Source organism: Pelophylax lessonae (assembly GCF_965119305.1).
Source record: "Pelophylax lessonae genome assembly, chromosome: 9".
NCBI lineage: Eukaryota > Metazoa > Chordata > Amphibia > Anura > Ranidae > Pelophylax > Pelophylax lessonae.
Window position 1 is genome coordinate 251,763,693 of NC_138776.1, and position 23,950 is coordinate 251,787,642.

A 23,950-nucleotide genomic window follows, 5' to 3' on the forward strand; every position below is an offset into this window, starting at 1 on the left:
AAATTTTTTTTTTTTCCCCCAAAATTTTTGGTCGCAGTCCCGCTAAAAATCGCAGATCGCCGCCATTAATAGTAAAAAAAAAACAATAAAAATGTCATAAATCTTTCCCATAGTTTGTAGACACGATAACTTTTGCGCAAACCAATCAAAATACGCTTATTGGAATTTTTTTTACCAAAAATATGTAGCAGAAAACAAATTGGCCTAAAATGTTTAAAAACTTTGATTTTTACATTTTTTTGGGGGGAATGTTATATAGCAGAATGTGAAAAATTGATTTTTTTTTAGAATTTTTGCTCTATTTTTGTTTATAGCGCAAAAAATAAAAATCGCAGAGGTGATCAAATACCACCAAAAGAAAGCTCTATTTGTGGGGGAAAAAAAGGACATCAATTTTATTCAGGTACAGCGTCGCACGACCGCGCAATTGTCCGTTAAAGTAACACAGTGCCGAATCGCAAAAAATGGTCTGGTCATTAACCTCCCTGGAGGTATTCCAGAGTGTGGCTCTGGGTTAATTTTCAGTACCAAAAGCGGTAACCCCCGAGCCACACTTGGGATTACCCCAGAATGTTACTCACCTTCCCTGCAATCCCCCACCTTCCTCCAGCCGTCCTCGCACTCTCTCCCAGCTCTGTACACAGCCGATTGCCGACACTTGCCTTCCGGTTCTCTTCCCTGCGAGCGTTATGACAGGGGGGTTGAACCGGCGGCAATTTCAAAAATGTAAATACACCAAATGAGATGATACAGTGAAATCCGTTAGGATCACAGCTTTGTATCATCCCATTTCACCATAGGATTTCACCTGGTGACTTTCCCAGTGCCCTGCCTGTGCTTTTCCAGTTCTTTGTGCCTGGAAAATAGAGAACGACCATGGCGTCCAAAAAGCGTTTTTTTTTTTTGCGCAAAAGCACTTTTAGACGAACTGAAAAATGGCGACAGCGAAACAGAATTACTTGAAGAACTGAGCAATAGCGAATCGTGGGAAAATTCGTCATCAGTTTACGGAAAGTGAGGACAGCGATGATTCTGATGTCTCTTTCTGGCACATCGCTCCGTTGGAAATTCTGAACAATCATTTGATAAACTTCCCGAATTACACAAGCGATGTGCCAGAAAGAGACATCAGAATTGTCGCTGTCCTCACTTTCCGTACCTGATGACGAATTTTCCCACAAATCTCTATCGTTCAGTTCTTCAAGTAACTCAGTTTCGCGGTCGCTGTTTTCCAATTCGTCTAAAAGCGCTTTTGCGCAAAAAGAACGCTTTTTGGACGCCATGGTCGTTCTCTATTTCCAGGCACAAAGAACTGGAAAAGCACAGGCAGGGCACTGGAAAAGCCACCAGGTGAAATCCTGTGGTGAAATGGGATGATACAGTGTAATCCGTTAGGATCACAGCTTTGTATCATCTCATTTGGTGTATTTACATTTTTGAAATTGCCGCCGGTTCCACCCCCCTGCGTCGCAACGCTCGCAGGGAAGGGAACCCGGAAGACAGGTGCTGGAATCGGCCAAGCAAAAAGCGGGAGGACAGCGGGGGATCGCAGGGGAAGGTGAGTTTTATATTTTAAAACAACAGATTTTCATGCAAAACAATGTACCGCTTTTAGTACAGAAATCCTGAGATAATCAGACCACCAGCTCGCAGGGAAGGAACCGGAAGACAGGTGCCGGCATCGGCCGAGCACACAGCGGGAGGACAGCAGGGGAATCGCAGGGGAAGGGGAGTTTTAAAATGTAAAACAACAGATTTCCGTGCAAAATAATGGTACCGCTTTCAGCACCTAAAATCTGAAATAATCATACCGCTAGGGAGGTTAAAGTAGAGTTCCACCCAAAAGTGGAACTTCCGCTCTTTTGTTTCCTCCCCCCCTCCGGTGCCATATTTGGCACCTTTCAGGGAGGGAGGGGGGGGGGGTACCTGTTTTTGACAGGTACCCTTCCCCACTTCTGGGATACGGCGCCGCGGCACCGTCCCTCTGGGGTTTGGCCCGTTCCTCCTTCCCCAGCCGCCAAGCCAATAGGAATGTGCAGCGCGAGTGCGATGTAGGGACCCACCCCGTGAAGCCGCAAGGCGGGTTCCCTTACCGGCAATGGCGGTGGCAGCACCCGACAGATGATGGAAACATCGGCTGCGGTGCCGACATCGCTGGACTCCAGGACAGGCGAGTGTCCTAATATTAAAAGTCAGTAGCTACAGTATGTGTAGCTGCTGACTTTTAATTTTTGGAGGGGGGGGGGGCGGAACTCTTCTTTAAGATGGCAAATCCTTCCGGTCCAGAAGTGGTTAAACAACCCGAAGAGCGACGACCTTCGATACTGAGCTTGCCTTATTATCCATTTGAATCCATCTTGCTGATTGCAGCAGCTGAGACCCTAAACAAAGGCCTACCGAATTCTTACCTTCCACCTACCCCCCCTGTGAAGGACAACATATCCCAGATCACCTCCAGGGATATTACACTGCAGATTGGTCGAGCACTGACACACACACACACATAGGAACAGAGCTGGGAATTGTGGCAGGGAGCTCTTAGTGTTAAAGTATCCAAGACCTAAGAGGCCAGGAGCTGAAACCCAACCAGGCTACATAAATTACCGAAAACTTTTTGGGTGGACTGATCTTTTAAGTCCAAGCCAACATCATCTTTTAAACTATCACAGTGCTAACCCTGTAAGTGCGGAGTTCTGAGTCAAACCTTTGAGCTTATGGCTAAACTTGCCTCAGCTGATTGCACGTTGCACTTGGCTATATAAAATTGCCTCGTGTCTATTTTGTATGTTTTATCTGATGAGAAACCAGATCCTGTTTCTTTGCAAAACACTTTCCGCACTCCAAGCAGGAAAACGGCCTTTCTCCGGAGTGACTCCGATGGTGTCGAAGGAGGTTTGACTTTTGTGCAAAGCCCCGCCCACAGACCAGGCAGGAATATGGCTTTTCTCCTGTGTGAATCCTCTGGTGCCGGAGGAGATCTGACTTTTGAGAAAAGCACCGGCCACAAGCAGAGCACATGTATGGCTTGTCCACGGTGTGAAAGCGCAGATGCCGGAGGAGGTTCGACTTCTGCGAAAAGCATCGGCCGCACTCGGAACATGGATAGGTCTTTGTTACAGCAAGGCGGGTGAAGCTGGAGCCTTGGCCAAAGCATTTATCGCATTCCGAGCATGGGGACGTTACGTCAGATTTGGATTGGGAAATGTGCTTTGATCCATGGCTACAACAGTTATTAGATACGTAGCCAGGGAACGGTTCACTGGCTAAATGGACTTTATAAGTCCTTGGATACAAGTGATCCCTAACAGTCCCCCCGAGGGTAGAGAGATTGGATGACAGGTCTACCAAATGAGGTACTTCTTGAAGATTTGGGACGGTGGGGTTTTCTCCTGAAGAATCTGCTGTGATGTCTATTAAATTGTTTGGAGAATCAACTGGACAATCTTCTGCTTCATACCTTCTGTATCGCCCATCTAGAAAAATAGGAAAATAATCAGATGAGCAAATACTTACCCCAACTACTGTATTCTGAAAGAAAAAGGATGACTGAACAAGGAGAATCTGGGACTCTTCTCAGGATTTACTGTTTATTACTCACCTGTGCTGATCTCTACATGAACTTCATCTTCCATAATCTCTCCATGTCCTTCCTCCTTATCTGTGACGTCTCTCGGAGTCCCACTGGTGTCTCCGGTGTCTGTGAATAAAGATGAGAGTGAAGCCCCCTGTACTGAGATGTATGAGAGACCCCAGAGAGTGTGTGTGGGGGGAGACTGGTCACGTCTCTTGGCTGGTAACACACAATGACATGATGTGAGGAGGAGAGTCGGAGTCTAATAGAGGCTGATGGCTCCCCCACTGGGCACATACTGTCCCCCCATTACTGTCTACTGACAGAGGAGGGGGGAGAAGAAGAGATCGTTGTAGTGACTGAACAAGGAGAATCCGGGACTCTTTTCTGGATTTACTGTTTATGACTCACCTGTGCTGATCTCTATAGGAACTTCATCTTCCATAATCTCTCCATGTCCTTCCTCCTCAGCTGTGACGTCTCTCGGAGTCCCTCTGGTGTCTTCAGGGTCTGTGAAGAAAGATGAGAGTGAAGTCCCCTGTACTAAGATGTATGAGAGACCCCAGAGAGTGTGTGTGGGGGGAGACTGGTCACATCTCTTGCAGTAACTGAACAAGGAAATCAGTGGCTCGCCTGTAGATTAAAGAGGAGTTCCAGTTTGTAAAAAAAAATTCAAAGTCAGCAGCTATAAATACTGTAGCTGCTGACTTTTAACCTCCCTGGCGGTCTGATTAGCTCAGGATTTCTGTACTAAAAGCTATACATTGTTTTGCATGAAAATCTGTTGTTTTATATTTTAAAACTCACCTTCCCCTGTGATCCCCCGCCGTCCTCCAGCCGTCCTTCCACTGTCCCCCCCCCCCCGCCGGCCTCCAGCCATCCTCCTTGCTTTGTGCTCGGCCAACGCCTTCCTCAAGCTGTCCTCCCCGGCGTCCTCGCACTCTCTCCCCGCTCTGTACACGGCCGATTGCCGGCACTTGCCCTCCGGTTCCCTTCCCTGTGAGCGTTGCGACGCAGGGGGTGGAACCGGCGGCAATATCAAAAATGTAAATACACCAAATGAGATGATACAAAGCTGTGATCCTAACAGATTACACTGTATCATCCCATTTCACCACAGGATTTCACCTGGTGACTTTTCCAGTGCCCTGCCTGTGCTTTTCCAGTTCTTTGTGCCTGGAAATTGAGAATGACCATGGCGTCCAAAAAGCGTTCTTTTTGCGCAAAAGCACTTTTAGACGAACTGGAAAACAGCGACAGCGAAACTGAGTTATTTGAAGAACTGAGTGATAGCGATTAGTGGGAAAATTCGTCATCAGGTACGGAAAGTGACGACAGCGACGATTCTGATGTCTCTTTCTGGCACATAGTTGTGGAATTTGGGAAGTATATCAAATGATTCTTCAGAATGTCCAACGGAGCGATGTGCCAGAAAGAGACATCAGAATTGTCGCTGTCGTCACTTTTGGTGGGAAAATTCATCATCAGATACGAAAGGTGACGACAGCGAAAATTCTGACGTCTCTTTCTGGCACATCGCTCCGTTGGACATTCTGAAGAATCATTTCATATACTTCCAAAATTCCACAAGCGATGTGCCAGAAAGAGACGCCAGAATCATCGCTGTCGTCACTTTCTGTACCTGATGACGAATTTTCCCACTAATCGCTATCGCTCAGTTCTTCAAGTAACTCCGTTTCGCTGTCACTGTTTTTGCAGTTCGTCTAAAAGCGCTTTTGCACAAAAAGAACGCTTTTTGGACGCCGTGGTCGTTCTCTATTTTCCAGGCACAAAGCACTGGGGAGAGAGCATCCCAGACTCCAGCGGTTCTCACCCCCCAGCGGTTTGAGCCATCTACTTCTAGTGCTGACAGTACGGACTACACAGATTTCTAATTGGTCAGCACCATCATATGGACGGCGCTGACCAATTAGAAGCCATCTAGCCTATACTGTCAGGAGAGGTGAGAAAGCCATGGAGATTTCAAATCCCCGGACCAGTGAAGCAGCTTTTCTAGCAGAGGGGGATTGCTGCAATCTGGTACAGTGGGACTGGGGAAATGGGGTAGGGGCCCAGGAGGATGGCTCGAACTGTTGGAGGGGAACAAAGCCATGGGAGAGGAAGGAGGAGCCGCAGCTGCAGATGTCCACAGTCAGATAGAAGCCAGAGCTGGTGGAACTTGTCATGCAGTGCGGAATCCCGAATTTCAAAATCACTATGACAAGGCTGGGCTCACGCAGGAGCGGTGGGGGAAACGGCATTTCATTCAGACAGGAATTGCACCGCATTCCTGTTCAAATCACATGCAATTCTTTGCAGTGCGATTTGCGCTTATTCATTTTGTATGGACGCAAATCGCACTGCTAAGTATTGGTACTCTTTATCAGCCAGAACGAATACTAATACTTTTGGTCACGTACTCGCCGATACCGAGTATTAAATAAAAGGGTATCAGTGCAACCCTACTAAGGTCATAGGAAGGATAGCTCTGTATACTGGAGAAGCCATGTCACTGCTGCCAGTAATATTAGGAGGTGAGGTGTGCCTACTGTGGAAGAGTTTTACAGGAAAGACTAATAGAGGTGGTGGGAAAGCAATCTTAGTGAACTGGAGTCGGAATCCCCATGTGAAAGTGACACACAGCTCTCAGCCTATATAGGATCCTCACCTGTGCTGATCTCTGGAAGGGTTTCCTCCTCTGTATATGGTTCCTCACACATCAGCTCTTCTGCTTCCTCCAACAATTCAGCCTTAATAACAATTATGTCTTCAACCTTGGTGAGAAGTGAAACAATCTAAGTAACACAGTGATTACCAATGGCTAATTTATGAACTGAAAATATACAAGAGATACTGTATATAGATGGGATCCTCAAACTGCGGCCCTCCAACTGTTGCGGAACTACACATCCCATGGTGCATTGTAAAACTCTGACATTCACAGACATTACTAGGCATGATGGGAATTGTAGTTCCTGAACAACTGGAGGGCCATAGTTTGAAGACCCCTGGTATATAGATATAGAACATAAATCATTCCATGATATAAAATGGGTTCTACATATGTAACTACCTGATCCTCCTGATCTTCCTGTGTGGAGTCCCGGGAATACAGAGGACGGGGAGATCTCTCTGGGGGATTTCTGTTACTGGATCCATCTGTAGGAAACACACACACTGACTGAATACATTGTTTCTATGTCTTTATATCAGAGGATGTGTGTATCTAGGGGGATCCTCAATACTCTTCTCTCCTTTACAAGAAATGAAAGTCTCCTCTTACCCGGTGATGTGAGGGGCGGCCGCTTCTCCATCATGACGTCCTTGTAGAGATCCTTGTGTCCTTCTATATACTCCCACTCCTCCATGGAGAAATAGACAGTGACATCCTGACACCTTATAGGAACCTGACACACACAATGATACAGTCACCATCCAGACACATCCCTTGTCTGTTACTGGATAATGTCCCAGAATTCCCGGCACCGCTCACCTCTCCTGTCAGCAGCTCAATCATCTTCTGGGTGACGTCTAGAATTTTTTTAGCATTTCTCTCTGCTGTCAGGGAGGAAGATGGAGGCTTTATCGTGTCACTATGGTTTGTGCTCCATCCTCCAGGCATAACAGGATGGTTGCTGGATGTCATAAGATCACCAGATGTCTTCTTAACTAATATGTAATCCTGTGTATACAAAGGTAGTTTGAAAATAGCAGCTCACTAAAAACACCAATATATTACAGTCCCAGAATCCTCCTCACCTCTCCAGTCAGGTCTGTGTATTATTAATAGAGATAAGAGTGATGTCATGTGACCTCCCAGAATCCTCCTCACCTCTCCGGTCAGGTCTGAGTTTTATTAATAGAGATAAGAGTTATGTCATGTGACCTCCCAGAATCCTCCTCACCTCTCCGGTCAGGTCTGTGTTTTATTAATAGAGATAAGAGTGATGTCATGTGACCTCCCAGAATCCTCCTCACCTCTCCGGTCAGGTCTGAGTTTTATTAATAGAGATAAGAGTGATGTCATGTGACCTCCCAGAATCCTTCTCTCCTCTCCGGTCAGGTCTGTGTTTTATTAATAGAGATAAGAGTGATGTCATGTGACCTCCCAGAATCCTCCTCACCTCTCCGGTCAGGTCTGTGTTTTATTACCCGAGATAAGAGTGATGTCATGTGACCTCCCAGAATCCTCCTCACCTCTCCGGTCAGCTCTGTGTTTTATTAATAGAGATAAGAGTGATGTCATGTGACCTCCCAGAATCCTCCTCACCTCTCCGGTCAGGTCTGTGTTTTATTAATAGAGATAAGAGTGATGTCATGTGACCTCCCGAATCCTTCTCTCCTCTCCGGTCAGGTCTGTTTTATTAATAGAGATAAGAGTGATGTCATGTGATCTCCCAGAATCCTCCTCACCTCTCCGGTCAGGTCTGTGTTTTAATAATAGAGATAAGAGTGATGTCATGTGACCTCCCAGAATCCTCCTCACCTCTCCGGTCAGGTCTGTGTTTTAATAATAGAGATAAGAGTGATGTCATGTGACCTCCCAGAATCCTCCTCACCTCTCTGGTCAGGTCTGTGTTTTATTAATAGAGATAAGAGTGATGTCATGTGACCTCCCGAATCCTTCTCTCCTCTCCGGTCAGGTCTGTTTTATTAATAGAGATAAGAGTGATGTCATGTGATCTCCCAGAATCCTCCTCACCTCTCCGGTCAGGTCTGTGTTTTAATAATAGAGATAAGAGTGATGTCATGTGACCTCCCAGAATCCTCCTCACCTCTCTGGTCAGCTCTGTGTTTTATTAATAGAGATAAGTGATGTCATGTGACCTCCCAGAATCCTCCTCACCTCTCCGATTATTAGATAGATGATCTCCAGTGTGAGGCTTAACACCCTGTCAGTCATATGACTCCGCTCCTTCTCCATCCTCAAGCCGATTCTTCTGTAGTTTTTTCATATAAACGGATTGATAACAAGCTTGGATCTACAAAACAAGCAAATCATTGGAAGGCACAAAGAAAATATTTAAAAGTGTTTAATCCAATGATTATTTTACTACCGAACAGGTAGAGATGGGCTCGGGCGTATTAGAGTTCCCACGTGCCCGATCCCGCCAGGAAGCCGACACCACACTCTGCTAATCACAGGGCAGTGAGACATTTCCCGATCCGCAGCTACACAGATCAGGAAATGTCTCACTGCCTGTGATTAGTGGTGTCGGCTTCCTGGCGGGATCGGGAACTCGAACACGCCCGTGCCCATCTCTACTGACAGGCATACAGAGAGAACGGAGAGACCAATTCACCCTGCCTTGACATCACCGAACAAAGTGCTGCCAATGGTCTGTGGTGGGCCTGAGCCAATTAAAAATAATAACACCAATCACAAAGAGGGATGATGTCACTGCATCTGGGCGGACGTTACTGTACACAGATCAGGAGCTCTGACTTTGGTTTGGGTCAGGGACTTAAAGGGCATGGAGGCCAGGCAATTGTCATTTTCCGGCGTTGATTCCTCAAACGGCCGTCCTCTTGCTCATGACATGTCATCACACACGTCTGATCGGCCGCAATGTCAGTTACGTGATGGCGGTGGGGGAGCCCCAACCAGGCTTGTTATGGCGCAGCAGTCGTGAAGGAGCCGTGACCAATCCTAAAACAGCTTCACGATGCAGCGCCATCCATGGTCACACATGCATGCCTGCACCTCACTGATACATAGTACTGCTTTATACTGACTAATAATGGAGCCATACTATTATTCTGATCATTAATGGAGACAATAATGCCAATAACTGCCCACCACCTGTACATCCTGACTGCCCCTGCCCACCCCTCACCTCACCTGCACTCACTTGCTGACAGTGTCTTCCTCTTCACTCACACTTCCGGGTTCAGTCCCCACTGAGAAACACTTCCGGGATCACGTCAAAACACTCAGGAAGAGCAGGAGAGCGCCGACCTACGCCCTCTGCTGGCTGCCATGTGCACACCACAGCAGTACGCACAGCCGCAATTGAAAAACTTTGGTCTCTCAGGCGAGCCGTAGCTGGGGCAGGCGGCCATCGTGTCGTAGTATTGATTGTACGGACACAAAAAAAATTGATAGTTTTAATCCACGTTTACACTTTTTCTTCTCAGCTAATAATGATCAAAAACGTATCAATAAACACTGTGGTGTCTGTAATTGCGGCAAAATTAAGCAAGAAAACTCTCTTGTATTAAATAAAACGCAACATAGTGTAGCAGGGCAGCAGCCATTTTGTTGTGGTCGTAGAGGACTGCAATTCCCAGAATGCTTTGCTAGTTTTTTGTCTGTATTTCCGGCTATATTGAGATGTAGCAATGCATTGAGCAGATTGGCATGTAATGTATTTTCTTATTACTATTCATTTATTATTAAAGAGGGTGGTGTGTTGCTTCAGACAGTAGAAGTCCCCCTGTGTAGGAGGACCAGCACCCAGTAACATGGGCTGTCACACTTTGAAAGCCTCTGATTTTTTCAGGGTTCCCCCGGGCAGCTTTGCTTTTTCTGGTCTGATCTGGTCTTGGCGTAAGCGTCTGATCCTGGGAGACCCCGGTACCCTGTGACGGTGGGGCGTGACCCCATCTAAAAGATGTGTTAAACCCTATCGGGTGTTTGTGTGATGTGCCCGGTGTCCTCTGCACACCTCCATGGGTTAAGGTGACCAGATTGCATAATACACAGAGTGCTGGGCACAGGACTGCATAATACACAGAGCGCTGGGCACAGGACTGCATAATACACAGAGCGCTGGGCACAGGACTGCATAATACACAGAGCGCTGGGCACAGGACTACATAATACACAGAGCACTGGGCACAGGACTGCATAATACACAGAGCGCTGGGCACAGGACTGCATAATACACAGAGCGCTGGGCACAGGACTACATAATACACAGAGCGCTGGGCACAGGACTGCATAATACACAGAGCGCTGGGCACAGGACTACATAATACACAGAGCGCTGGGCACAGGACTGCATAATACACAGAGCGCTGGGCACAGGACTGCATAATACACAGAGCTCTGGGCACAGGACTGCATAATACACAGAGCTCTGGGCACAGGACTGCATAATACACAGAGCTCTGGGCACAGGACTGCATAATACACAGAGCGCTGGGCACAGGACTGCATAAAACACAGAGCTCTGGGCACAGGACTGCATAATACACAGAGCGCTGGGCACAGGACTGCATAATACACAGAGCTCTGGGCACAGGACTGCATAATACACAGAGCGCTGGGCACAGGACTGCATAATACACAGAGCTCTGGGCACAGGACTGCATAATACACAGAGCGCTGGGCACAGGACTGCATAATACACAGAGTGCTGGGCACAGGACTGCATAATACACAGAGCGCTGGGCACAGGACTGCATAATACACAGAGCGCTGGGCACAGGACTGCATAATACACAGAGCTCTGGGCACAGGACTGCATAATACACAGAGCTCTGGGCACAGGACTACATAATACACAGAGCGCTGGGCACAGGATTGCATAATACACAGAGCGCTGGGCACAGGACTGCATAATACACAGAGAGCTGGGCACAGGATTGCATAATACACAGAGCGCTGGGCACAGGACTACATAATACACAGAGCTCTGGACACAGGACTGCATAATACACAGAGCGCTGGGCACAGGACTACATAATACACAGAGCGCTGGGCACAGGATTGCATAATACACAGAGCGCTGGACACAGGACTGCATAATGCACAGAGCGCTGGGCACAGGACTGCATAATACACAGAGCGCTGGGCACAGGACTGCATAATACACAGAGCGCTGGGCACAGGATTACATAATACACAGAACGCTGGGTACAGGGTCACATAATACACAGAGCGTGGGGCACAGGATTACATAATACACAGAGTGCTGGGTACAGGACTGCATAATACACAGAGCGCTGGGTACAGGATTACATAATACACAGAGCGCTGGGTACAGGACTGCATAATACACAGAGCGCTGGGTACAGGATTACATAATACACAGAGTGCTGGGTACAGGACTACATAATACACAGAGTGCTGGGTACAGGACTGCATATATAATATACAGGAGGGTGTTAGGCATAGAGTGCAGGGTTCAGAGGTTTGCGATGCACAGAGGACATTTCTGCCCCCACATCCATAGCTCACCTCTGCACCCTTCTCTCACAGATTATCTCTGCAGCCACTTCTTAGCCCTTCCCCCACAACAGCTAAACTCTCCATCTCTCCATGCAGCTGCATCAGCTCTGACCCCTCCTCCCCCACTGCCCTCACCTGTGTACAAACAGACCCCCCCCCCCATGTGCTCAGCCCTCCACACAGTCAATTTTTGGCTCTGCACTTCCTCCACTGCACAGCAGCAGGAGCGGAAGTGAGATCGTCCAGCAGGGGGCATCTGCATCTGTGCCACCAGACTGTTTCTCAGCCAGCATGGGGTGCCCTCTCTACATTAATCCGGCCCTGAATCCGGTGACAGACTTGGACCGGGGACAGTGGCCTCAACCTGGGGACTCTCCCCAGGAAACTAGGGACATCTGGTCACCCTACCATGAGGGGGAGCAGCAGGTCTCATGGATGCCATTGCGTCAAAATCAAGCTAAATTGATGACTTTCAATGTGTGCGTATTACCACCCCCACCCCCCAAGTTCGCCATAAGCAAATTGTACATGGCCAAGCTACATACCGACGTGTTTTTTTTTTAAAGTACATGTGCCTTATCCCTTACAGTGAACCTCTTCTTTTTGACTTTACGAATGTTTACCTACCCAAGAACCAAAAGTGATGTCAGAGGCTGCTCTGGTCCTCCAAGGCCATAGAGCCGAGTGGGGGCTATCTTGCCCTCACTCGTCTTTCTGCCTAGCCATCGGCTGTACCGGATTGGTTCCAGGCTTACCAATGGCTCCGGTAAGCTCGGAAATTGACCGGAAAGCGGCGGGGGGGTTGGTCACTTCCCCGGCGGCCTATAAAAGTGATCTCGCCGCGTATGCGGTGGGGGGGTTGGTCACTTCCCTGGCTGCCTATAAAAGTGATCTTGCCGCGTATGCGGCGGGGGGGGGGTTGGTCACTTCCCCGGCTGCCTATAAAAGTGATCTCGCGGCGTATGCGGCGGGGGGGTTGGTCACTCCCCGGCTGCCTATAAAAGTGATCTCGCCACGTATGCGGCGGGGGGGGGGGTTGGTCACTTCCCCGGCTGCCTATAAAAGTGATCTCACCGCGTATGCGGCAGGGGGGTTGGTCACTTCCCCGGCTGCCTATAAAAGTGATCTTGCCGCGTATGCGGCGGGGGGGGGGGGGGTTGGTCACTTCCCCGGCTGCCTATAAAAGTGATCTCGCCGCGTATGCGGCGGGGGGGGTTGGTCACTTCCCTGGCTGCCTATAAAAGTGATCTCGCGGCGTATGCGGCTGGGGGGTTGGTCACTCCCCGGCTGCCTATAAAAGTGATCTCGCCACGTATGCGGCGGGGGGGGGTTGGTCACTTCCCCGGCTGCCTATAAAAGTGATCTCACCGCGTATGCGGCAGGGGGGTTGGTCACTTCCCCGGCTGCCTATAAAAGTGATCTTGCCGCGTATGCGGCGGGGGGGGGGGGGGGTTGGTCACTTCCCCGGCTGCCTATAAAAGTGATCTCGCCGCGTATGCGGCGGGGGGGGTTGGTCACTTCCCTGGCTGCCTATAAAAGTGATCTCGCCGCGTATGCGGCAGGGGGGTTGGTCACTTCCCCGGCTGCCTATAAAAGTGATCTCGCCGCGTATTCGGCGGGGGGGTTGGTCACTTCCCCGGCTGCCTATAAAAGTGATCTCGACCGCGTATGCACCGCTGGGGTCACTTCTCTCCGAAAGCCGGCCGCCTAACGGAAAAAAAAATACCGGGGCTATGACAGCTAGCTGCTGCTATTACACCATTTTTAACATCAATGTGATGGCGTACATTTACAGTTAGGCGGTCGGGGGCTGAGATTGAAAAAGCCCGTAGTGTAAGTGCCCCTGGGGTGGCAGCCCAGGGGTGCCTTAATTTCTCACTGGTGAGGGGCAGCTCGCTGTGAGTTTTTTCGGCACCTTGGTCACTGCACTATGCACACCTTTTTCACACCTGCCTCTTGGGACAGGCCTTTTGGCTTGCACCAGAGGAATTTTTTATTCCGGCTGGAAGGCCTGCCTTGGTCCCTCACATGGCACCATCGCACTTTCCCCACTTCCCTTCCCCCACTTTTATGTTTTGTTTGTCCTTTTCTTTGGAGTCCGTCACTGCACTATCACCTTTGTTTTCTTTATTTGCACAGACTGGAGTGTGTGGGTCCTCGGGCCCAGCCTTAAGTCTTGGGAGGGGGTGGATATGGCCTTTTGGCTTAGTTCGCCCTCTCCCATGGGGTCTCCCTTCGGGGGAGCCCTACTTAGTACTCGGTGGGGGCTGTTCCGGCAGTCCCCCTGAAGAACGGGGTCCGTCTGGTGTCGGCCAGACAGACCATGAGTACCTTATATCCCTGTCAGGAGTCTTGCGCCCCGGGGGATTGAGGTTTCGGGTCCTACCTCTTCGGAGGGAAGACCATACGTTGTCGCACACCCTGTGCTTTTTTGTGTCCTCACCTTGTGTGTGTGCACTTTTTTATGCACCGGGTGGAGTCTTTTGAGTGTGTTGCACACGCTACGGGCTTTAAAAAAAAAAAAAAAAAAAAAAAATTTACAGTTAGGCGGTCGGCATGCGGTTATATTAGAGGATAATTGCTACATTCCAAAGGCATTTGGGCAAGAGCACCGGCTCCCAGTCTCCCAGGTTATTTGCAGTAGAGCATGTTTTCTTTTTCGGATCCCATTATACATTAATTTGAAGGGTCTATGCCAGTGGTCTCCAAACTTTCTAAGCAAAGGGCCAGTTTACTGTCCTTCAGGCTTCGGGGGGCCGGAGTGTGGCCAGTAGGAATAGAAAATACCCCAACATCAGAGCCCCATCGTTGATTTTATTGGTAGGACTAGTACACCATTGGTGATATCAGTGAGAAGAAAAGTGCCTTTTTGATGGTGTAAGTAGGGGGAATGGTGCCCTATCATTGGTGTCAGTTGATGGAATAATGGTCACAGATCAGCAAAAGAGGCAGGGGAACTGCTCAGGTGAGAAAATGATCCCAACCATCCAGGCAAGGTGCAGCTAGGATCCGCAATCCGGACAGCTGTATTGTATAAAGAGAAAGGCAGCCGCACTCCAGCTTGAAGGTACAAAATATAAAATCCGTTTATTTAGATCCAAAAAATAAAATCAATCCAAGATAAAGTCCATAATACAGTCAGAGACAGGGGATGAAAGCATAGCAGTTGATGCGTTTTACGGATTAAACGTCCGCTTAGTCGTAACCATGACTTATGCCTCGTACACACGCAACAATTATTGGCCGTGAATTTTCGGCCAACGTCCGATCTGACGATTTTCGGCTTGTTAGTATGATGCTTTCGACAACCTACTCTGACTTTTCGGCCGAAAAAAATCTGGTGTGCATGCTATAAAATTTTTGTTGGCCGTCAACACAACGGCCGATTTTCCGTCAGTCAGTACAGATTTCGGCAGACCAAAATCTGATGAGCAAGACTGGGCATGCTCAGAGAAGAAAAAAACACACGGAAAGTAAACCAGCACATGACATCACTTCTGAAGTAGAATTTTGTTGGCCGAGAAACTTTGTGTGCAGTCTAGAGCACATTCCAACCAACAAAACAACACTGGACAAAAGACGGCCGATCGGTCAGCCGATAATCGTTGCGTGTGTACGAGGCATAAGTTTACGACTAAGCGGACGTTTATCCGTGAAACGCGTCAACTGCTATGCTTTCATTGCCTGTCTCTGACTGTATCTTGGATTGATTTTATTTTTTGGATCTAAATAAACGGATTTTATATTTTGTACCTTCAAGCTGATGGAATAATGCCCCAAGGGCCAGATAACGGAAAGCAAAGGGCCACAGATTAGAGACCACTGGTCTATGCCGTCTGAGCAATGTCCGAAGGGTGAGAAGAGTCAATTGTACTCAAGGTTTGGAAAGCCTCCAAAAAGACAAACTTTAAAGCAGAACTTAACCCATTCATTTAACCGTTCCCAAAACAATTCCATTTAAGCCATGCCATGAATGATAACGGTCATAGTTGCTTGTGATCTCAATTTAACAGTCAAGCCATCTAATGGTTGGTGTCATAACTGATCACATGTGCAGCGCCATGGCAGCTGAAGATCAAATAGTGGCCAAGATGGCAGCTTCCTTGGCTGTAAAGGTGAGAAGCGTTTAAAAGTTCTGTGGTCAATGCTTTCTGAACCTAAAACCCTTATGTAAAAGATATGACAGGTTCTCTTAATCGTTTACAGGCATTTAAAGTGGACCTTACGTTTAGAGGACCTGAGACAATTTCCACCCCATCAAAGCGAATACACAAAAGTTTTTTTTTCGCCATTACACCTATATGAGATTGCTGGACGTCCCATTCCAAAACCATGGTCATTATCATACATATTGCCCCACATTTTGGCTAGAACAGCCTCCACTCTTGGGGGCTTTCAACAAGATTTTAGTGTGTCTGTTGTGTCTGTTCAGCTAAAATACCTATTGTGAGGTCAGGTCCTGATGTTGGATGAGAAGATCTGACTCACAATTAGTTGGGGTTCCAATTCATTGCAAAGGTGTTCTGTAGAGGTGAGGTCAGGGCTGTGTGCAGGACACTTGAGATCCTCCAGACAGTGCTGTATCCTGGCCTAGGCCAACAAGGCCCAGGCCTAGGGCGGCACTTTGCATGGGGGCAGCAAAAAAATATTTAATTATTTGTATAATGACTATGGACTTCCTCTTTATTATACAAATAAGTGAAATAATCTTATAATTACAATCAGTGGCAGCAAACACAAGTCCAAATATCTTAAAAGAGTAATCTTACTAATCATAGTGACATAAGGCTGTACTAATGGGCACTGATAAGGCTGCACTGGGGGCCACTGATGGGGCCACACTGATATGAGTAAAGAGGCGGCACTGATAAGGCTGCACTGATGAGGCTAAACTTATGGGAACTGATGAAGCTATGCTGATGGGCACTGATAGACTGTGGTTGTGGTCTGTGGTTTACAGATGATAGGGTGGGTCATAAACAGGAAGGGGTGTGGCCTTTACAGGAAGTGGTGGGTCATATTTAAATTAGGGGGTGCACAAGTTTAGTCAGGCCTAGGGCAGCACTGCCTCCAGAGGTTATCTTTATGGAGCTGACTTTGTCATGGTCATGTCTGGAACAGAAAAGGGCCTTCCCCAAACTGTTACCACGAAGTTGGAAGTATTTTGTTCTTTTGGCCATATTGTGTATGTAAAGCTCTAAAAAATATCTACCTGGGCAATTGTATTATGGTCAATGACAAACTGTGCAGTTTTATTAATCAGTTATTTAGTGGTTGAAATCTTCATGTTATATCTTATCGTGTTATCTTCTAAAGTCTCCTGACCAGGGCAACCAAAGTCTACTTCCTGAATCATGACCGATCTACATAGAATGGATAAAGAAAGGGAGACAATAACCAAAAGGATATTAAACCTCACCCTGGAGATCATTTACCTGCTGATCGGAGAGGTGAGGAGGATTCTGGGAGGTCACATGACATCACTCTTATTTCTATTAATAAAACACAAACCTGACCGGAGAGGTGAGGAGGATTCTGGGAGGTCACATGACATCACTCTTATCTCTATTAATAAAACATAGATCTGACCGGAGAGGTGAGGAGGATTTTGGGAGGTCACATGACATCACTCTTATTTCTATTAATAAAACACAAACCTGACCGGAGAGGTGAGGAGGACTCTGGGAGGTCACATGACATCACTCTTATCTCTATTAATAAAACACAGACCTGACCGGAGAGGTGAGGAGGATTCTGAAGGGTGACATGGAATCAATCTATAATACACAGACTTGACTAGAGATAAGATCTTTGGGGAGAATATATGATATCACCGTTACTATTTTTGATTCACAGGATTACACAGTGGTGAGGAAGACATCTGATGATCACGTGACACCTAACTGTCATCCCTATGTGTCCAGAGAAAGGTGCAGGAGTCATCATCCCATCATGAATCCTCCATCTTCCCCCCTGACACCTAAAACCAAAAATGACAAGAAGATTCTAGAAGTCACCCAGAAGATCATTGAGCTGCTGACAGGAGAGGTGAGCGGTGCCGGGAATTCTGGGACATTATCCAGTAACAGACAAGGGATGTGTCTGGATGGTGACTGTATCATTGTGTGTGTCAGGTTCCTATAAGGTGTCAGGATGTCACTGTCTATTTCTCCATGGAGGAGTGGGAGTATATAGAAGGACACAAGGATCTCTACAAGGACGTCATGATGGAGAAGCGGCCGCCCCTCACATCACCGGGTAACAGGAGACATTAATTTCTTGTATTGAGGATCCCCCTAGATACACACATCCTCTGATATAAAGACATAGAAACAATGTATTCAGTCAGTGTGTGTGTTTCTTACAGATGGATCCAGTAACAGAAATCCCCCAGAGAGATGTCCCCGTCCTCTGTATTCCCAGGACTCCACACAGGAAGATCAGGAGATCCCTCAGGAAGTTCACGTAAGATTCTTAAATGTTGATCCCATGTTTAAGCATGTGTAGTGATGAATGCGTTCATGATCCTGTTATTTTAATGCATTTATACTGTTTTATGTTTAGTGCTTTGTATTTCATACAGTTTGAAGACCTTTTTGTAATTAAAGTTGAAGCTGTAGATGAAGAAGAGCCTGATGTGATTGATGACGAGCCGTACAAGCAAGAGGAAATCCCAGAGATTTGCACAGGTGAGTAATAAACACTTACACCCTCCTCTTTTACAATTGGCACTTTTGGGTTAGGGGAGGGGGGGTACCTGGTTTTGACAGGTACCAGCTTCTACTTCCAGTTGGATCCGAGTGGAACTTCAGGCCCCCCTCCTTCCCCCACAGCCCTCTGGGACATATCACAGGTCCCAGAAGACTGCGGAACCATTCACAAAGAGCAGCCTGCTTGCGCATTCGTGCATCAGGAAGCTGGTTGGGAAGCCGCAAGGCTTTGCTGCTTGTTTCCCTTAGTTAACTGCCTGCCGACCAGCTGCAACAGCGGCTGGTCAGCAAGCAGCTAACTAAGGGGAAGGTCGGCTCTGTTCCGCTAAACGATGTACCTGTACGTCGCTTCACGGGACCGCTAGTATGGGTGTGTGCGCACACCCGTTCGCCGCAGGGGAAGCTAATCAGCGGGTCCGGCGACGGCGGTTGCCGCCGGGCATCCGCGATTGCTCCCCATGGAGACAGAACGGCGGTCTGCCGTTGTAAAGACGGCAGACCGATGTTCTGTCAGTGATGAACATAGGGATCCTGTGTTCCTCCCATTTAGGAACACAGGTCTCTGTGTTCATGTAGTAAGCCCTTCCCCCCCACAGTTAGAAAGCACCCCCTAGGGACACATTGAACCCTTTGATCGCTCCTGGTGTTAACCCCTTTCCTGCCAGTGTCATTATTACAGTAACAGTGCATATTTTTTAGCACTGATTACTGTAGTAATGTCACTGGTCCCCCCAAAAGTGTCACAAATGTCAGTTAGGGGTCCGATCTGTCCGCCCCAATGTCGCAGTCCCGCTAAAATTCGCTGATCCCCGCCATTACTAGTAAAAAAAGACATAACTCTTTTCTGCCAATTAGTAAGCATTTCATTTCCTGCACCTTTTCCTCTTCCCCTTAGATGGAAAACACAACAGTTATAATACAGAGGAGTGCTCCATTATCCTTCCCAATGGTGGATTACATGATGAGGTCATGTCAGAGTCTCCAGAAGAAGACCCGGTCACTGCAAGTTTCCATCCAGCAGCTCACAGCAGAAGCCGGTCATGGGATCCCTCTGCGCTAAGAGGGTGTTCTCCTGACACCTCACCTCCTGTTCCCCATCCTGCAACTCACAGCAGAAGCCGGCTGTGGGATCCCTCTGCGCTCAGAGGGTATTCTTCTGACACCTCATCTCCTGTTCCCTATCCTGCAGCTCACAGCAGAAGCCGGTCATCAGATCCCTCAGCGCTCACAGGGTGTTCTACTGAGCCCTCACCTCCTGTTCCCCTTCCTGCAGCTCACAGCAGAAGCCGGCCGTGGGATCCCTCTGCGCTCAGAGGGTGTTCTTCTGACACCTCACCTCCTGTTCCCCATCCTGCAGCTCACAGCAGAAGCCGGCTGTGGGATCCCTCTGCGCTCAGAGGGTATACTTCGGACACCTCATCTCCTGTTCCCTATCCTGCAGCTCACAGCAGAAGCCGGTCATCAGATCCCTCAGCGCTCACAGGGTGTTCTTCTGAGCCCTCACCTCCTGTTCCCCTTCCTGCAGCTCACAGCAGAAGCCGGTCATCAGATCCCTCAGCGCTCACAGGGTGTTCTTCTGAGCCCTCACCTCCTGTTCCCCTTCCTGCAGCTCACAGCAGAAGCCGGCCATCGGATCCCTCTGCGCTCAGAGGGTGTTCTCCTGAGCCCTCACCTCCTGTTCCCCATCCTGCAGCTCACAGCAGAAGCCGGTCATGGGATGCCTCTGCACTCACAGGGTGTTCTCCTGAGCCCTCACCTCCTGTTCCCCATCCTGCAGCTCACAGCAGAAGCCGGCCGTGGGATCCCTCTGCGCTCAGAGGGTGTTCTCCTGAGCCCTCACCTCCTGTTCCCCATCCTGCAGCTCACAGCAGAAACCGGTCATCGGATCCCTCTGTGCTCACAGGGTGTTCTCCTGAGCCCTCACCTCCTGTTCCCCATCCTGAAGCTCACAGCAGAAACCGGTCATCGGATCCCTCTGTGCTCAGAGGGTGTTCTCCTGACACCTCACCTCATATTCCCCTTCCTGCAGCTCATAGAAGGGGTGCTACATTCGCATGCCCTGAATGCAGCAAATGTTTTTTCCACAGAGCAAACCTTATCTCCCACCAGAGGACACATACTGAGCAGAAGCCTTACTCCTGTTCCACATGCTGCAAATGTTTTAAGCAGAGGGCCCATCTCATCAGCCACTTGAAGAGCCATTCCGGCATGAACAATTTCTCTTGCTCCCAGTGCGGCAAATTCTTCAAGTGGAAGTCTAACTTTATCAAACACGAGAGGACACACACCGGGGAAAAGCCCTTCTCCTGTTCTACGTGCGGGAAGTGTTTTGCGCAAAAATCCGATGTAGTAAAACACAAGCGGATTCACACGGGAGAGAAACCATATGCGTGCTTGGAATGTGGCAAATCGTTCACAGACCAGTCTCACCTTGTTAAGCACCAGAGGATCCACACAGGGCATTATCCCTTTTCCTGTGTGGCATGTGGGAAAGGGTATTCTCAGAAATCCCACCTGGAAACCCACCAGCGAATGCACGCGGGAGAGAGGCCGTATTCCTGTTCATTGTGTGGGAAGTGTTTCTCGGAGAAGTTTATCTTGGTACGGCACGAGAAGGCCCACGAAGGGAAGAAGCCGTACTCTTGCTCGGAGTGTGGGAAATGTTTCCTGCAGAAATCAGAACTGGCTAAGCATCAGAGGACGCACACAGGGGAGAAGCCGTATTCCTGCCCTGAATGTGGCAAATGCTTTGCTCAGAATGCTGACCTGGCCAGACATCAGAGGACACACACCGGGGAAAAGCCTTTTGCATGCACTGAGTGCGGGAGGTGTTTTACGCAAAAGTCAAATCTAGTGGCTCATCGAAAAATGCACCTGGCTGAGAACCTTTGAAATAGCACTAAAGCCGGCCATAGATGGTTTGAATCTTAGCAGGTTCAGCAGGGACCGGCCGGGATTCGATACATCTATGGGTAGGCTGATTGTATTGTTCGACCTGGGTATAATCAGCCTGCCCATAGATGGTTTGAATCTTCGCAGGTTCAGCAGGGACCGGTCAAGATTCGATCCATCTATGAACAGGTTGATTGTATTGATCGACTTGGGTACAATAAGCCTGCGCATTGATGGTTCGAATCTTAGCAGGTTCAGCAGGGACCGGCTGGGATTTGATCCATTTATGGGCAGGCTGATTGTATTGATCGACCTGGGTATAATCAGCCTGCCCATAGTTGGTTCGAATCTTCGCAGGTTCAGCAGGGACCGGGCGAGATTCGATCCATCTATGAGCAGGTTGATTGTATTGATCTCAGAATATAATGAAAATATAAATAATTATAAAGTCACACCCAGCACCTACGAAACCCTATTGAATACGTGCCCAGCTGCTACTATGAATATAAATCAAATGCAAAAAAACAATGATGAGAAAAATAGTCCATAAAGTATCGACCACAATCCGCCATCACACTAGTAGCGCTAAACTCTATATCTCCACGCGGGTAGTAGTCAAAGCACCCTAAAGATCACCAGTGAATGACAGCCCCAAAAATTGGTGATAAGTCCTGTGTTGGTCAATAGTAGATGTTCCACACAAGTGCCACTTCCACCACGTGAAAATCAATGAAGGTGGCTGCTAATAAGCCTTGTATCACTAATCTTAGGCAGGGACCCGAAAAGAATCTTCTCCACCTCCAAGCATTAGAAAGGCATACATATATAGTGGTGCAGGCCTGCAGGAAAAGACGTAGAGACGAAACGCGTCCGGGAGCGTGACCTCCGAGAGCGAACACCGGTCAGTGCGGAATCACCCAGATTTCACCAGCAAGCAGCAGGTGTAAGAGACCGCACTACTAGCGTATTATTCATTGTGGAATTATGCCTTTATCTTCTTTTAAAATGTGAGTGGCTTTTATTGCTTTGTGGTTTCAATAAATGTTTTAAAACGGAATTACGCTATGTGATGTAATTTACACCCCTATATATGTATGCCTTTCTCATGCTTGGAGGTGGAGAAGATTATTTTCGAGTCCCTGATACAAGGCTTATTAGCAGCCACCTTCTGGTGAGTGCAATTCCAAGGGGAGTGATTTTCACGTGGTGTGGTGGAAGTGGCACTTGTGTGGAACATCTACTATTGACCAACACAGGACTTATCACCAATTATTGGGGCTGTCATTGACTGATGATCTTTAGGGTGGTTCAATTACTACCCAATGGTTACTACCTGATACTAGATGGTTCGAATCTTAGTAGGTTTAGCAGGGACTGGCCGGGATTCGATCCATCTATGGGCAGGCTGATTGTATTGATCAACTTGGGTACAATAAGCCTGCCCAAAGATGGTTTGAATCTTCGTGGGTTTAGCAGGGACTGACCAGAATTAGATCCATCTATGGGCAGGCTGATTGTATTGATCAACTTGGGTACAATAAGCCTGCCCATAGATGGTTCGAATCTAAGTGGGTTTAGCAGGGACCGGCCGAGATTCGATACAGCTATAAGCAGGTTAATTGTGTTGATCAACTTGGGTGCAATGAGCCTGCCCATAGATGGTTCAAATCTTAGCAGGTTCAACAGGGACTGGCCGAGATTCGATCCATCTATGGGCAGGCTGATTGTATTTATCGACTTGGGTACAATGAGCCTGCCCATAGATGGTTCAAATCTTAGCAGGGACCGGCCGAGATTTGATCCATCTATGGGCAAGCTGATTGTATTGATCGACTTGGGTACAATCAGCCTGCGCATTGATGGTTCGAATCTTAGCAGGTTCAGCAGGGACCGGCTGGGATTTGATCCATTTATGGGCAGGCTGATTGTATTGATCAACTTGGGTACAACCAGCCTGCCCATAGATGGCTTGAATCTTAGTAGGTTCAGCAGGGACCGGCCGAGATTCGGTCCATCTATGGGCAGGCTGATTGTATTGATCGTCTTGGATACAATAAGCCTGTCCATAGATGGTTTGACTCTTAGTAGGTTTAGCAGGGACTGGCCGAAATTCGATCCATCTATGGGCAGGATGATTGTACCCAAGTTGATCCATTGGTTGATTTGGATACAACCAGCATGTTGGATTTTTGGAATTGGATTATTGCCACTGGCTATACCCACTAGCAATAATCACTGTGTTGGATGGCTCCCTGTTCTCCCCCTTCTGGAAAACACAATAGCTACGGAGGAGGGATTCCCCCATCAACGCTGATTGTGTTGATGGGAGAATCAAGTGGTTTTCTTTGCTGCAACCCGTGCTTGCAAGAAAATCGCATCATCTATTTTTGCAGGGTGCCCAAACTTTTGCTGATGCCATTTTCTTTGTTTTCTGTAATTTTGAAAGTGTCAATGATGGAAATAAAATCTAACTTTTGTTGACATTATATATTATATATTATAAGAATGTCTAATCTGTAATTTGATGCCTTTTGGAGATTTTTCCATCTTTCCTTGGCTTCTTTATGCACATTAATACAAATTTTTACCTGGGGTGCCCAA

At 48.0% G+C, this 23,950-nt stretch overlaps 2 protein-coding genes across 2 annotated transcripts; one reads left to right on the plus strand and one right to left on the minus strand.

Annotated features, from left to right (window-relative positions):
- Window positions 1-2,424: 2,424 nt before the first annotated feature.
- Window positions 2,425-6,341, minus strand: LOC309562849 (uncharacterized protein). The gene is made up of 3 exons (XM_082267166.1): window positions 6,240-6,341; window positions 3,983-4,081; window positions 2,425-3,473 (listed from the first exon to the last, which is right to left on the minus strand). Exons 1-3 carry the CDS (start codon window positions 6,289-6,291, stop codon window positions 2,776-2,778), a joined length of 849 nt encoding a protein of 282 aa, XP_082123292.1. The 5' UTR covers window positions 6,292-6,341; the 3' UTR covers window positions 2,425-2,775.
- A 3,549-nt stretch (window positions 6,342-9,890) lies between these two features.
- On the plus strand, window positions 9,891-21,363 carry LOC309564367 (uncharacterized protein). Its single transcript, XM_082268994.1, has 7 exons — window positions 9,891-9,934; window positions 17,076-17,197; window positions 17,604-17,795; window positions 17,882-18,005; window positions 18,115-18,176; window positions 18,331-18,436; window positions 19,353-21,363. Exons 2-7 carry the CDS (start codon window positions 17,102-17,104, stop codon window positions 21,347-21,349), a joined length of 2,577 nt encoding a protein of 858 aa, XP_082125120.1. The 5' UTR covers window positions 9,891-9,934; window positions 17,076-17,101; the 3' UTR covers window positions 21,350-21,363.
- Window positions 21,364-23,950: the final 2,587 nt, after the last annotated feature.